This window comes from Aquarana catesbeiana, linkage group LG05 (assembly GCF_042186555.1).
Source record: "Aquarana catesbeiana isolate 2022-GZ linkage group LG05, ASM4218655v1, whole genome shotgun sequence".
NCBI classification, from domain to species: Eukaryota; Metazoa; Chordata; class Amphibia; order Anura; family Ranidae; genus Aquarana; species Aquarana catesbeiana.
The window spans coordinates 523004616-523021472 of record NC_133328.1 but is presented as its reverse complement, the minus strand read 5'-3'; the positions used below and the strand labels follow the sequence as shown (position 1 = coordinate 523021472).

Genomic DNA, 16857 nt, shown 5'->3' with positions numbered 1-16857 from the left:
TTTATACTCTATTGTTGGTTGGGGCTTATTCTAGATTAGGAGCCAGAAGGGAGCAAGTTATACTTATCCCCTTTGAATGTGTTGTTGTACCTATTTGCATTACACTAGTCTTATTTTATTTTTGTGCTTAGGTCAGGAGGAAGGAGGGATTCAGTCAATCTTTATATGCTCGAGATTGGCGTCCTTTTTCTTATATTTGCTTTTTGGTAGTTTATACTTTATTTTTTCTATTTTTAATTTAATTTTATTTTCATTTTATGTTATTTTCATTTGTATTTTATTTTTATTATTATTTTCATTTTTTATTTATTTTATTTATTTTTTATCTTTTGTTCCCATTTTTTCCATATTTCGTTCATTTATCTATAATATTTGCATTTTTCTTCCTCCCATATGTGTATTTTATATTGGATTTCTATTAGGCAAATTATGCTAATGATTTGAGACCTATTGTTTTATTTATGTATTTTAAGTGTTTTTCATATATAACTTGAATGTTGTGTTTATTTTTAACAATAAAGTTTTTGGAGTTGCAACGGAATATGATGAATCAGGACAAAGTGGATGGCACACATCCACTAGCCTTGATTGGCTGTCACCTTTTTTACTCCCTTTTTGGGAGGAGTCTTTCATACCATATATATCTCAACATCCGTGGGCTGGATATTATGTCTTTGATGACGCCCTGGAGGAGGGGCGAAATGCGTCGACGCAACATCCGGCTCATGTCCAACCAGTGATGCTTCTTCCTGTTCCCGTGGAACGCACGCTTACAGCGGCGATCGCGGAAGTTTTTCTGATATGCCTGATTGCAATCATGTATCTTGTGAGTAGCACTGTGATGCGCAAGTGATCTCTTTCTCCACAATATTTCACTATATTGTTTTTCCTTTTTTTTGAGTTTGATTCGATGGTCCACGCCTCCAAGCCTTATCCCACTTACCACGATTTTAAGCCATCCATATTGCATTACAGCAGAGTCATCTAACTGCAGTACTTCAGGTGACTGACTGTCAGCAAAGGTTGAAGAGATGCTATTTTTTTGTGGGGCCACTACCAAGAGTCTTGTACAATAGTTCAGCTTATGGCACCTTTCTGGGACTAATCACTGTTATTGTATTATCAATTTATATTTCTTCAGCACACAATTTATTGTTTGTACACATCCAGAATCAATCACTGTCACTTTATCAGTAATTGTCTTTTGGCAGCGCATATTTTATATATTATTTTTTTTATATTTAGCACTTTATTCATAGAATGTATGGATCCATAATTATAGGATCATTGCACAGTGCACTTTTTTTTATAGTATCACATTTATGGTTGTAAGATTTATTTTGCCAGCGCTGTATGCGTTTGTTTTATATAATTTCAAGTAGTAGTACTTTTCCTACAGCAGCGGCAATATATTTACTTTTTTGTGATTAGTCACGAGCGCTGCATTTACATTTTTTTTAATTTAATGAATAGAGTCAGTCGCTCAATGAAATGGGAATGCTGAGCGTAGTGATTTAGCCATGTCCCCTTCCCCTGTGATGTTAAGGACAGAAGACTTGGATAAATTGATTTGGGGAAAAAAGAGAGCCCCATATTCCTGCAAAGACTGTAATAGTTTCGGGAAGGAGGTAAGTTCTGTTAGGAAAAAGATCAGGTCATCCGCGAATGTGGCCACTTTGTGCATCCCTGAGGCTTTTTGATAACCAGCAATGCCTTCATCCGCCCTTACTGTGCATAAAAGGGGCTCTAAGGTAAGTATAAATATTAAGGGGGATAAGAGGCACCCCTGAAGCATGCATTGCGTATATGGAAAAAGGTGGATCTCGTCTTGTTGACCTTGACCACCGCTGTGGGTTTGGAATAAAGAGACAGTATCTAACTCAACATGGAGGACCTGAGACCAATGTGTACTAGGGTGGCTCTCATGAAGGTCCAGTTCACCCGGGTGGCATTCATTTTGAATGGCATTCCAGTGCATAGTATCACACTGTAATGCTGTGTTGCAAAAAATGAGGCAGGCATGTTTGTGTGTTCTGGTGCAAAGCCCATTCAAATGAATGGCAAGCCTTAATGCAACGCTGGTTAATGTGAGGCATAACACACACTGACAGAAGCACCAGACTGCAATGGTGTGACTAGGCGTTCTCACCAGAATAAGAGGTGAGTGGCTGTATTCCAATGGGATCACCTGTTATAGTGTCAATGTAATTTTTAGAGATTTCCTCTTGCTGCCAGTTGAGTTTTCAAGATGGGCTGTAAAGAGGAAATTTCACCAATGGAACAGACGGCCAAAAAAAAAAAAACCTAATGATTTTTTTAATTTTTCGCTATCCAAAACTTAAAGACATGTTTTGGCTATATATGCAGTTTAAGTGTTGGGGTAAACACAGAGGTAAAGATTTGAGGGATAACTGATGGAGAGGATTTTAAGCGTTAATTAGAAGGGTTGGGTTGACTACTTCAGGAAGAGTTTTCTAGCACAGCCCCCTCCCTCCTTGCACGTCATAGCCCTCTTCTGTTCTGGGAGTATCTAATTGCTGATTGTGCTGGCCCAGCTTCTCAACTCTCCACTTCCTACATAACCTTTTCATGTAGCTGCTGAGGGAGGAGTAAAGGGGAATACTATAGAGTATCTCTAAGTCTGCTGGAGCTGCTGACTTTGCATCCAAAATGGCACCCGCAGAACTGTCCGTGCTTTTGGATGTCTGCACAATGTAGGATTTTACAGGAAAATAACATTCATAAAATGTTAAATGCACATACAGTATACAGTAATCTTATGGAAAGACTTTTGCTAAAATTAGCGGTCTGGTGACGAGGCTTTTTTTTTAAAGTAATTTCTTTTCAACAGTGTGAGAATCAGTTTGTTCATTCATTAATGGGTGGTACAATTTTTTTTTTTTCCTGTATTATAAATGTTATGTTTTTATTTGCACTGTTTTATCCTGTACTGTCTTGTAGGTGCATTACGCAGCAAATTGTTCCAAAACATCTCCCCGTCGCTGTATGAGTCGCTGGAAAAGAAACCAATATCTTCACATTATCATTCCTGGAGCCTGTCGTTAAAGGTGGGTGAAATAAAAAAAAAACTTTTATACTACGGCTCAAATTATTAATTCACCTGGTTATCTCTGGGTTCATGTGTGGTGCTTATTGGTCAAAATCTGAACCTAATAAACCATATTTTCCTATTACACATACACTGAATTACAAACTATACCTGAAGCTGTCCCCACACATTGCAATCCCAATCTCTTTTGTACCAACAGTTCTTCTGTGTGTGGGCCTATCTGACTGGATATAGGTTGAATGGTTTGTTTAGGCCCTATACACTATGTAGCTGTAATGTGTATAGCCAACTAAAGAATCATTTGCATAAAGGTGCAACAGAGACATAGAGAGAAATGCAAATCTGACAGGGGTTCTAACCTTCCCATAACTCTGTTACAAAACTCCTTTTTAGTTCTATCTGTGCTGCCATTAGGGGAGATCCCCTCACTTCCAGTCTTGTGAGCTATTGTCAGCAGAATAGGAAATGAGGGAAAATTTCTCCTTATAGGAGAAAAAATCTTATATTGTTCAAAAGAAATACACGTGACCTACACTAATCTATTTCTAATAAATGATTCCCTGTTATACTACATGACACTTTGTGTTTGTTTGGTAATTACATCGTCAACTTGCTGACAGTATAATGCAGAGGTGTCCAACCTTTTGACCTTCCTAGGTCACATTGGGAAAAAAAAGGAATTGCCTTGGGCCACATTTGCTCAGGCACGGCAACCCATTCAAAAGGTTCCTGTGCCATTTTTGAATTGCAGCGACAGGAAATGGCATGGTGCTCTTGCACCATGCCATTTCCCGGCAATTCCCGCACCTGAAAACGTGTTGGGTTTTTAGATGCATGGGGGTCCCATTAAGAATGAATGGCAGCCCTGCAAGTCTTTAAAGAGCAGCATGTTTTTGGCTGTGGGTGGTGGTTGTTGCTGGAACAGCTGTGATACCCGCAACCACCTGCGGTAGTCTGAACCAGGTCTAAATTTATGGACCGCTTGTAAAATCTGTGATGAAGGCTGCTTGTCCGTAACAAACATTCATGGACAGATGTAAAAAATCATGGATTTTACAAACTGTCCTTGAGTTTAATGACAGTTGGGAACCATGGAATGTGCTGTGAGGGGTGGGAGGGTGGCTTTGGGGGCACAGCTGAAATCTGGGGGGCGCAGCCCATTCCAGCATCCCTTGATACAGCTATGTGGCATTTACTCACCTGGCGCTAAATGGAATTCCTGCATTCGCTGCTGTGCTTTTACCAAAACAGCACACCTTTAGCTGTGCCCGTTCTGCGTTTTCTGTGCTGCCTCGGCCACTATGCATATGTGTACACCATCCCCTGCATCCCTCCATACATGCCAGCCGCCATGGCTTGCCGGGCTGCATGCTCAACTCCCCTGGGCCGTGGGTTGGACAACCCTGGTCTAAAGAATCCAACAGGCAGCTATTTTATATTTTTATATGCTTACATGTAAATGTTTTATTTCATAGAATTATACAGCAAATGAGAAACTAAGGAAGTTCTATAATGTTCTTTCAACAAACTTTGATGGTGATTTGGAATATGTATCCACTATGGAAGGTAGGCCTCACTGTATTATGGAAGATGAGGGTTAAATGCTGCATGAATTTTTGCATTAGAATAATTCAGGAGTAGTCTGTTAAAAACTAAAAACATGTCTTCTTTAACAAATGTGTGTGAATATTTTTATGTTATATTTAACAATTTAAATTTAGTTTGTTTTATTACACATTCTTAGGGCTTATTCGCAGATAATACAGTAACTTGTGATTTTCCACACTGGATACACGCAGGTCAAATATAGGGCATATAGAAATCCATTGTTTTGTATGTGCTTCATTCAGACTGCAACACAGCCTGTAGGTTTGGTAAGCTGTACTAAAATGCAGACATGCAGCATTGTACTGAAACGCACCGTGGAGATCTAAATAATGTGTAATTTTAAAAAATTGTAAACAGTGCAGCCCACTGCCCCTGAACTGACAGCAAGTCCGCATGCTAAAACAAACGTTTAACTAGTCATAGATGGATCAAAGCCCTTTAACTAGTCATAGATGGATCAAAATATGTCCAGTTCAGCAGGGACAGGTCAAATTTCAACCCATCGATGCCCATTCCTATTCATGAGAAGTCAATCAAATGACTGACTTCTCATGAACTGGCTTTTTGGAAAATTTTTGTTAGATCAGCGCTACAGCCAATCAGCTGCAACACCAATCGGCGTATTCTGACGGTGGAAAACACTGAAGAGACTGTAATCCTCAAGGCTCCCAATCCATTCCACTTAGATAATTACAAATAGTATAAGGGGGAGTCACCAGGAAAGATATATGCCAAACACAATAAAAATTCCTAGTTTAGGCTACAACCACATTAGACTATATGCAAAAATATAAACCAGGTCCATCTAGTAGAGCTTATCCAATAGTGTTAAAATCAATGCTTTTACTGATAAGTAGCAATAAAAAGTGTGGCACTCCCTCAAACACCAAATAAAAATTTTAAAATAAATCGTAGTACAAACACATTCAAATAACACAATAATATAAAAAAGCATACATGCACTCTTGCTCAGGTAATGAACCTAAAAAAAATGCAGTGCTGCCAACTCCTAGATGCAAAACAATACACATTAACAAATAAAATAAATGATGATGTACCCTGCTGGGTTGTGAATTGTGTGCCAGTGCTATAAATATCAGAAGGATCTTAACAAATGTGCATTTACAAATTGTCAAAGAAAAAAATATCAAAATAACATGATATAAGGTAAACCAAGAGGGGTTGTTCCTACTGGATAGTGAGACCAGTTTTCAGTGCTGCAAATCTTATTCAAAATGACCAACTAGTGCTAATATGAAAGTACAAACAACAAAGGGACATTCAGTAAGAGCCATTAAATAGATACATGGAATAAAAGCTAAATAATAATCCTCCTAATTAGTGTAGCTAATTTCCAGTACAGTCCCATAAAGTGAAAAAAAGTCAAAGTCCAGTGCTGCCTAAATAATAGAGATAAAACCGCTTCTTCAGTGATTTAATCCCAATCCAACTGAAATCTGTGCTCCACCACTGTGCAAACTAGCAGCTGACCTGAGCTAAAGACCTATGTTTTTCATACAGGGTATCCTCGGTTCTCCTCCACAAGGTATCACTTTAGGCAGAAACTCCTCTCTCCAGCGGATGTAACATGCAATAGTAAAAATCACCATAGTAAAGTACTTTTAAAAACCATTTATTAAAAAGTAATAACTCTCATAATGAAAAAAAAACTTCAATCAGCATAACCGAATCTTCCAAGGAAGCAAATGGCGGGACTTACGGTCTCAGCCGCGACCGCCAGTGACATCACCCGACTCCTCCTGATGCACTGTTTCAAGGCTTAAAATGATTGTAAACGATCTCCTTTTTAAAACAACCCTTTCAGTTTAAAATAGAAATGAAAGGCAAAACATTTTTGTATAGATATAAAAATACATTTATAAACACTTCTTCTTTTTTTTTTTTTTTTTCCCCCTTTTTTATAAGTGATCACATTCCCTGTGTTCTCAGCTGCATAATAGCTGGGGGAGGAGAAGCTGCAGCACATTGAACTTCCCAGTGAAAGGCTGTGCAGCGGGGGTATATCGGGACAAGTCTGATCATTGGAGGAGAGCAGGCTGACTTCCTACCATAGCTAGGGAACGGACCACAATGTGCTCTCCTGCTTAGTGTGGTCAGTTTCTATTAGGAAAGCAGAGGAACTGCCAGGAACACCAGGGATTTCACACAAAGCAATACAAAGAGAACAGGAGACTTTCTCATACAAGTACATGGTACAGCAGGCACATATCAGGAATATGAAGTTTTGGGGGTAACAAACACTTTAAAGGAGTTGTAAAGGCAACAGGTTTTTTACCTTAATGCATTCTATGCATTAAGATAAAAAACCTTCTGTGTGTAGCAGCTGCCCCAGCACCCCCTAATACATACCCTGAGCCCCACCTCTCTCCAGCAATGTCCACAATTCCCTCATCTGAGGCTCTCCTCCTGATTGGCTGGGGCACAGCCGTGGTGCCATTGGCTCCCGCGGCTGTCAATCAAAGTCAGTAAGTCAATTGGGAGAGAGGGGGCTGGGCTAAATGGCAGCTGCGTGTCTGAATGGACACACAGAGCTGTTGCTCGGCTTGAGAGCCCCCATAGTAAACTGCTGGGCTGTGGGGGCACTCGTCAGAGGGAGGGGCCTGAGAAGAAGAGGATCCGAGCTGCTCTGTGCAAATCCAACTGCACAGAGGAGGTATTACATGGTTGTTATTTATTTATTTATTTTTTTAAACGAGACTTTACAATCACTTTAAGCACAGCACAGCTGAATTGGGGGGGGGGGGATTGTAGGCACTCAAATATAGAAGGAAATGTGGAGGATAAGGTTTTTTGTTTTTTCAATGCAAAGTGAAAGTTCAGTTTTGTTTAAAAAAAATTAAATAACAACCCTTCATGTATTGAATGCAATGTTGATATGAGATATTACATCCCTATATTGGGAATGTCAGAATGATGCAGTCACATTAGGAAGATCTCAGGGGGGAGAATTTTGTTCTATAAACAAGGCATTAAGATGGAGATCTTTTGATTTTAATTAGATCTCCTAAAAGAGTCCAATTCCCTTTAGTACAATTGTGTTTTTTACTCCTAAATTGAGGTTGCGATACAGAACATGTCATCCTTGTGGTTTATGTATTTCACACAGGGAGAAGTAGAGGATGACTTCTGTGTCCTAGATATGGAGTGTAGTTAGCACTGCTTATGTGCCTGTATCCAGCCTTTGCAGGCAAATGGGAAACTCCAAAATCCTCATGAAAATATTGATAAAGGACATTCTGGGATTTAATCCCAGCTCAGTTGTAAATCTTCATTTGTTCAGATATGGAGTTTACACATAAAGTACAATTCCATCTAAAAACATTATTTTTGTTTCAGATGGACTGGGGTAGGTTTATTACATCTGTTAAATTGTTACTTCTTCAGAGGCAGTACAGTATTGCCACCAAATGCAACATATTCAAGTGAATAGGTCTGTAACCATGAACCAAACATTAAGCTTTTGTGCAGTTATTCCTATTCAAATAGCCTATTCGGCTGTTAAAGAAAAAAAGGCATTGAGGAGGTGGCAGTATCTCCTCCCTAATAGCCATCAGTTGTGCCTCCATCGTTCCCTGAAAAGCGATTCACTATGGATCATTCTTTAAAGAGATGTAGGTGTAAACGAGCCTTTACAACCTTGGTTATGTACATCCAAGCCAATGGGCTATCTGCTGATGGCCATTTTGAACAAAACAGGGTCTTTATTGCATGTTGAATCTTTAGTGGCATGTTGGAAGGGAAGGGGATTCTCGCCAAAGGCATCAGCGATGTCGATGCTCTGATAAGTCCAATAGAAAACTATTGCTTTCATAGTTGGCATCTGTATCCCATAAGGACAGCTGTCTAAATTATTAATTGGAGTGGCAGTTGGATAAGGCCTAGATCATAATGGTAGTAAAGTTTGGATAAAATTTAATTTTTTTTTTCACCCTGCCAACAGTTTGCTTCTTTTTTTCTGTTGCAGTGAATGTAACCTCTGTTGGTCTGTAGAAGCATAACCAAAATTCTTCTGAGTGTTTCCTGTTCTGACAGCCTGTATTCTGTCTTTTCCAGCACATGATTACCCATTTTATGGAGTTCAGTGGCACCCAGAAAAGAATACATTTGAGTGGAAGAAATCCTCTGCTATTTCCCATACTGCTGAAGCCATACAAGTTGCTTTTTACATGGCTGACTTTTTTGTTAATGAAGGTAACAACTTCACACTGAAAAATAATTGTGAATATTTAGAGCTTGGGAATATCGGCAATTCATGTAGCGGTACCTAGTACCTGTTATTCCCTGCAGTTGTAAAGGCAGAAAGATGAAAAAAAAAAACCTGTGTGCAGCGGCCCCCCTAATACTTACCTGAGCCACATCTGAATGGACACAAGCAGCTGTGACTCGGCTCAGGTGCCCCCATAGCAAGCTGTTGCTGTGGGGGCACTCAACAGGAGGGAGAGGGTCAGTATCACAGAAGCAGGACCTGAGAAGAGGAGGATCCGAGCTGCTCTGTGCAAATTCACTGCAACATAGCAGGTAAGTTCAACATGTTTGTTATTTTTATTGAAAAAAAAAAAAAACAAGACTTTACAATCCATTTAAGCTGGCCAAACATTAGTCAATCCCACTGCTGGGACATTGTATTTTGACAGCTGCACCCAGGAACCCCCCCCCCCCAACCCCCCCCCCGCCGTCACTCCTCTCCTCTCCTGAGTGTCCCCATACTAAAGCCGCTTGCTATGGGGGCACTCATGTGTGCTCACTCCCATGCCCCGCTCCCTACTCACTGGCTGTGATTGACAGTAGTGGAGTAGTGGAGGCCAATAGATCCTGTTGATATCTCTGAGCCAATGAGGAGGCATGGAGCCGGGATATGCATATGTACATAGCTGGATCAAAGTTAGGCTCAAGTAAGTATTAGGGTGGGGGCTGCATACTGAAGGTTTTTCACCTTCATGCATTCTAACAAATTTAAGTCCACCTTTCTTGACCATGTTTTACCATATTTGTGATGTAACCTGAAACGTGTAGACAAACCTAAACAAACGACTACTGTGATGCTTCTATCATTTATATTGGCCAACTGGACGTAATGAACTGGTACAGACAGGGCTGCCAGCAAGGGGGTACAGCCCATACAACTGTAGGGGGCCCAGGCGTCCAGGGGCCCAAGCGGGGATCGCGTCTCTGGGCACCTTCCCCGCGTATACTCTGAGGACAGCGCCGCAATGAAGCACTCTGTGACAGGTGTCGGCTGCTTATCACAACAGCACACCTAGCTGATGGAGCCTAGGCTCCTCCTCCATTCTGACCAGAGGCGGACTGAGGGCCCAGGGTAAGTGGAGGGGCGGTACACTTGCAACTGTGGGGACAGCATCAGTGTCTATCTATATAAACATCCCCCAATCACTCTGTCCAGATAATGTGAATGTCATTTATGACCACTTATGTAGCCCTGTGTTTACGTGGTGAGTTTACACTTCTGATTGTACAGACTCAGAGTTTAGACCCAAGGGTTAAATAAATTGTCATAAATTAGTTTCACATCATCTGGACATGAACAGAGTGCTAGAGGCTGGATTATATAGATATATATTTACATCTTATAACAGGAGGCTATTTTCTTTGAGTACCAATTTTGTATTATGTATTATTGTATATATTAGTAGATAGATAAGCACAATAGTTTTTTTTTTTTTTTTTTTTTTTTTTTTCTTTTTTTATTATAAACTCCCCCCAGCTTACATCACCCCCAGACCACTGCATACATCCAGCTGACAGACATTACTGGGACCCTTATATGTCCAGCATCACTCCCTGCTCACCCCACAGACTGCCATTACATTAAATTCTGCCACTGTCATACCCTCCACACTCCTCTCCTCTACATACTGGAGGGATTACACTGGACTGGATATGGGCTGTACTGAGGGCACAGAGGGAGGACACTGTGAGAGAGGACCGACATAGAGGGGAGATGAGACTGGAGGAGGACATGGGATGGAGGAGAAGGACATGGGATGGTGAAGATGGTGCTGCAGAAAGAGTTGGATGTGGGATGGAGGAGATGGGACTGAAGGAGCAGGAGGACATGGGATTGAGGAGATGGGCATGGATAAGGAAGAGGACATGGGATGGGGGAGATAGGACTGTAAACGGAAGAGGAGCACATGAGATGGAGGATATGGGAGTGGAGGAGGCATAGGTCATGGGATGCAGGAAATATTAGGTTGTAAGAGTATTAAAATAAATGTGGGTGCACTGAAGGACTTGGTGGGATGACCAGTGGGTGGATTTGGTGGGACAGCCAAGGGGCGGGCCTTGAGGAATGTTTGCGGTCAGGCCTGGGTGGGCCCAGACCTAAAGCTGTGTAAGGGGCCCTAAAATTTCTGATGGCTGCCCTGCAGTCCGTATGAAACCCCTTGTTGGGCTACAGTGTGCTGCAGAAAACTGGTCTCTCCTGTGGGTGGAGAGCAGAGCTGGAGCCATCTTGCACTACTTGGTTCAGTTTTGGTCTGTCGGCGTCCAGAGTGCGATCGATTGATTTGCCATTTTTCTGTATATCATGAAACATGGTAACATTCTGCAGCCCCAACCCTCAGGAAGCCCCCCCACCCCTGCCTGAATCAAAGGGTGCTTCTCCCACAGTATCCTGTTTTTTTTCAGAGTCACATGCAACCACATCATTCATTTACGGGGATCTGTGAATGGAAGACTATAAGTCCCATCTACCACCATGGCAGAGGAACACTTAGATTTCCATGATTTATAAGTGCAGTGATGTCTCATTGAATGCTTCCTCCACTTGCATAATGGTAGTTCCCTACCCCTGTTTGGACTCAGACCTAGAGGAATACTATGCATTACCTCTGTGACGCAGTGATTGCAGTTGCATTGCTTTGCAGGCTCCAGTCAAAAATGCAAATGCAAATTTTCCATTTTTCTATATGGGTGCGTTTTAAATGCTGATTGAGAATTTTGATAGAAGTGTGCATCTAAGGAAAACCTCTTTTGCCCATCCAATGTCAATGGGATTGGTACTATCAGAATATTTGTGTTTTTAGAATGAGAGACAGTTGTCAACAGATTGTCACAGTGTTAGTGCTGTGTGTGGTCACGTTACATGGCTTTCAGCAACACTTTCGGTGAAGTGCCCATACTTCAACAGATGGCTACATGGAACAACAGGTGGTTGGAGATCTCCCTGTCACTGCTAACTACGTCTTGATAAAAAATGTCTGTAATCCGTAGTGAGCCTTTCTGAAGCTTGGAAGTCCTCCTTATTATTCTGTCTTTAACTCATTTATAACCTGATTATGATAAGCAGCTGTTAAATCTGTCTCTTTTGCAAATCTAAAATTAAAATATAAGGGTTTCTCTAATGGAGAATGACAGGTTTCAGAAAATCTGCTCGTCATTTCATAGATCATGACTTGCAACGTTTCTCCTAAACTTGGCCAACATTCGGATACGTTGACACAACTTGTGAAGGAATTGCTCCCACTTCTATGAAGAGTGATCCCAGTACTTTACAGAGATTGGCCAACTTATGTGAAAACTTTATGTGAAGAGTGACAGCTGCCCATGTGGTTTCCCACACATTACAGATACTGCTGGAATTAGAGGTTTCTGGTGATGGGTATATTTGATCAGGGAAATGGAATACTTAGGCTTAATGTACACAGGACGTTTTTACAACCTCTCCTGAACGATTTAACTTGCCAGATAGTAACCCACATTTAAAACGTCCGTTTAGCTGCATTTTGCCGTGTTTGCATTTAGAAGCATTTGAAAAAATTTTTTTTTTCTTTAAATTGCCAAAAAAGAAAAACGCCTGTAAACGAAACGTGGCTAAATGTGAGTTACCGCGTTCAGAAGCGTTTGGCGCTTGAAATGCCTCTAAACTCAGTGTCTGAACTCCATTTTTTTGCTTTCCAAACTCAACTGCCTAAAAATGACATTAAACGAACCTGTGTACAGTCCCATAAGATAACATTGGATGAGTTCAGGGGCAGCTGAAAAAGCATTCAACTGCCTCTGAACATCCGTTTATGAGCAGCAGTGTACATGAGGCCTTAGAGATTGGATTTTCTGTATATGTGCCAAGGGTTTAGTACTGGGTAGTATCTTAAAAACCTTTTAAGGTCCATGTACACTAGGAGCAGACTAAAAGGCAGAACCCCTGGCATTAAAAGTGGCATAAAAATTATCATAGTGGCTAGTATTGCACAAGAGTTTAGGAGAGTTTATGGGCATTTGTTTTTATAGGCATCTTATGGCAAAACATTCCCTCTGCTCATTTTTCAGTATAATCAGTGTACACTTAAAAATGGCAAATGCGCCTAAATGCCGCATATAGGTGTGTTTATGAATGTTGGCATTTTTCTGCCTGTAGACACCTCTCAAAAATGTTTTTTTTTTTTTTGTTTCCTGCCTCAACTTTTCTCTTGAGATATATATACTTCTAAATGGCATATTGTGCATGAACACATAGAATAACATTGAGCTGCTTCTACAGGCAGCAGGAAAAAAATGCTAAACTCCTGTAGAAGCAGCATATTTTTTTTTTTTTTTTTTTTAGGCCAGTGTGCATGGACCCTTACGGCTCATGCACACTGCATCTCAAAGAAGCGACTCCTACACGCTTTTGAGCTCATTTTTTTCTGCCTGGAAACTCCCCTCCATGTTAGCCATTGTGTCCATGCACACATGCTTTTTCAAGAGTTTACAGGCATATGAGCTTACAGGCTTAAAAAAAAAAAAAAAAAAAAAAAAAAAAGCAAACTTTTGGTTTTGAGAGGAGCTTTCGAGCAGAAAAGACGCCTATGTGCCCCAAAATGCGCGAAAATGCACGAAAAAGCTTGAAAACACACACACAAAAAAAAAATATATAGGAAAAATTAGCTAAGGGGGAGGGTTTGTGGGGCAAAAAAAACGCTTAAGCTTCAGGAAAGCTCAAAGGAGCTCAATACTCTGTTTACCCAAAAACAAGACCTACTGTGATTTTCCAGGAGGGCTGCAATATAAGCCCTAGTTTTAAAGTGGTTGCAAAATCCTATAATCCACTCTCTTACAGTATTATATAATGTACAATGTGTGTGTTTCTGTAATATTATTATGCCAAATACCTTTGTTACAGTGCCGCTCAGCTGACCCGCCCCCATGCAGTCCTCCAACTGGTCTTGTAAGTGCCGAACGGCGCTGTAACAGGTTTTTAGCACAATCATATTACAGAAACACACACACATATATTATACTGTAATGGTGTGGATTATAGGATTTTACAACCATAATGCTAACTGCTCATGACTCCTGAGCTGACGGGCAGAGAGGGAGAGGGGGACAGAATACAGGGGGCACGGGAACTGGCAAATACACAATACATGATAAGACCTGCACCGAAAATAAGCCCTACTGTGTCTTTTGTTGCCAAAATTAATATAAGACCCAGTCTTATTTTCAGGGAATCACGGTAAAAACGCGGAGAAGAGCCCAATAAAGCACAAGCTTCTTTAAGCTGAAATAAAACTCAAATGCCTGTAAAAGCAGTTTTTTTTTGTTTTGTTTGTGTGCATGAGCCGTCGGGCTGGGTATCGCATGTAATTTGTACAGGGATAGCACTGTATTCCTGTACAAATGACATGCAAATTCAGTATGAATTGAGCCATACATTATGTATGGCTCAGTTTGCACTGGATCCGCACCAAAAATATGCAGGGTCCTTTTTTTTTTTTTCTGCACTGGAATCGGATCACATGGGTGTTCAAACACATGCGATTTGATTCCACAGTTCGCACTGCATTCTGCAAACCGATTTGGGGGTGTCATTAACTTTATAGTGACACTCGCAGAGGTTAGCAGAGCACAGTGTGACTTGCCTGTGATTCTGATGCGGTGGGGGAACCGCACAGGAATCGCTGCAGTTCCCACACCGAATCAGTGTGAACCGTGCCTTAAGCCGTATGAATTGGGGTTTGAGATAGAAGCTGAGATCTATTATTTGTGCTGATCTGCTTGCAGGCAGGAGAGAGTGCACGGGTCTGAATGCTGACCCTGCATTCTGATCTGCTCCTGCTTGCGTGACAAATTTTGACATGTTTGTGGAGCCAGTGCATCTGCATCCATTTATAATAGGGCTTAGCACCCCTCTGAGCCTAAAATGTAACCCAGCCCCCCTGGCAGAGTTATGGTTTATCCCAGCCGCTATTATTTGGCTAGCATGTAAATGTGGTTTAAAAAAAAGAATGAATTTACTAAAACTATCATTATGTGTAATATTCCCCTAATTTTTAAAAATACATTTTATTCATGATGGGGATCTTTAAAGAGTGACTCCACTTTGTTAAGGAAAAAAACATTCCCCTTTGGGTGCTCTATGTACATAGCAAGGATTATAACAACCTTTGTTGAAGAGTCCTACCTTTTGTTATTCTGAAGTAATCCCTGTATGTTCCTCTGAGCCTCAGTGATGGGTGGGTCTAATGTGAGTGGTTCCATAATTATCTATCAGGTGTACACCTGCAGGGCACTAATGAGGAAATCTGCTGGGCCTGCATCCCTTTAGATGTGTTCCAAATGGGAGCGTCTCACCAAAAATGACATTTTTGTTGCAGGGGATGCCTGAAATCTGATTTGTATCTTAGGCAGACTTCTGGGGAAATTTGTGAGCCAATCACACAAGCAGGAAATTATGTTTCTGGGGGTGGTCAGTACACATTCTGTGTACAGAACAACTCCATGTAGCCATATTGCTTTGCATTTACAGAAAATGACAGCAGCTGCAGATTGGAAAGGTAATTTAAAATAACATTCAATTACAATATGACTTGTGTCGCAATTGTATACGCTATATTATTTTTTCTTTAGTTGCTATTTTTTTCCCCACGAAAGTGGAGTTACCCTTTTAAGCATTTGCTGTTTTTCAAATGGCAAATCACTGATTTTTTTATTAAAGATTTCCTATTGATTCCTGCGGAAGACCCCCAAAGTCCTTCACTACATACATTTGCCACATATTAGACCCACAGAAAATTAGGTATTTAGGCCAGTGGGAATGTGCCTGAATTTGACCCCCGTTAATAAATGTACCTTAGACTCCCAGGGGGGAGAAGCCCCTGAAGTAATTTTTGTGTATGCTATAAATAATTTGTGATGCACTTACTAATTGCTATGTATTTTTCTTCTTACAGCTAGAAAAAGTCAGCACCAATACTCCAAGGAAGCAGAAACGGCATACCCATTAATATATAATTACTGCCCAGCATACACTGGAAATATCTCCGTCTTTGAACAAATGTATTTTTTCTGAACTTATTAAAACTTGCTTTAATGTGCTGCAGCCTGTGGTGAGAACATATTTTTGCTATGCACTTTGTACTTTATGACACCAATGCATTATCGCAGGAAAGCAATATAATTTATAATTTATTTTTTATTTTTTTTTTTTTTTACAAACTCCTTTCCAACGAAGAGCTGTCAAGCCAAGCCTGTTTTTTTTTTTTTTTTAATTTTGACCATTTCAGTGATTTGATTGGTGAATCCACTTGTGTTACTGGTAAGCAGTCAGTAATGCTGAATGAATGTAAACCTATGTTTTAATATCTGTGCAGAGTCCTGTGTCCGCTGTTCTTTTTTTTTTTTTTTTTAAATCCTGGATGGGACTGTTGCATACAATTAAATGCTGACACTTCAGTCTGACTTGTGTTTTTTTTCTATTTTTGGCTATTTAACTGCAATTGCTTGTATTACTGCAACAGATTGAGCAAAAGCAAAGTTACATGGTATACTTGAAGCAGACCTACAGCCACTTTACATATACCAATGAAATACATATGATTACTATTTGACCTGCAAAATATGTCATTCGGCTCAACAGCTTTTGTGACTCTCACACTCTGCCACTTCATAGCCAGCATGGGGAAAAACATTTTCCATTGCAAGGAACACAAACTCCCCCCAGGCTGCTGGTTGAACAATGAATGAGCAGCAGCATACTGATCAGGTTCTCTCTCTGCTATACAGACCTGTATGCATGTTAACAGTGCTAGACGGACATCTCTGTGCAGTACATTATAACTTTGATGCTGGTCCACCCACCCCCAGTCAGATTGCAGATGACAGAACTTGTATATGAGGATTGATTTGAATTATATATGCTCATTATATTTCAAAACACA

At 40.6% G+C, this 16857-nt stretch overlaps 1 protein-coding gene across 2 annotated transcripts in view; it reads left to right on the top strand.

Annotated features, from left to right (window-relative positions):
- GGH (gamma-glutamyl hydrolase) overlaps positions 1 to 16135 on the top strand; it is a 71378-nt gene extending 55243 nt beyond the window's left edge. The window contains exons 6-9 of one of the 2 annotated variants that reach the window (XM_073631698.1): positions 2962 to 3068; positions 4546 to 4636; positions 8753 to 8890; positions 15871 to 16135. In XM_073631698.1, the coding sequence (XP_073487799.1) occupies positions 2962 to 3068; positions 4546 to 4636; positions 8753 to 8890; positions 15871 to 15989 (455 nt within the window). In that variant the 3' untranslated portion in view covers positions 15990 to 16135. The remainder of the gene's footprint in view (positions 1 to 2961; positions 3069 to 4545; positions 4637 to 8752; positions 8891 to 15870) is intronic. The other variant, XM_073631699.1, reaches the window with a different exon arrangement.
- The last annotated feature ends 722 nt before the right edge of the window (positions 16136 to 16857 follow it).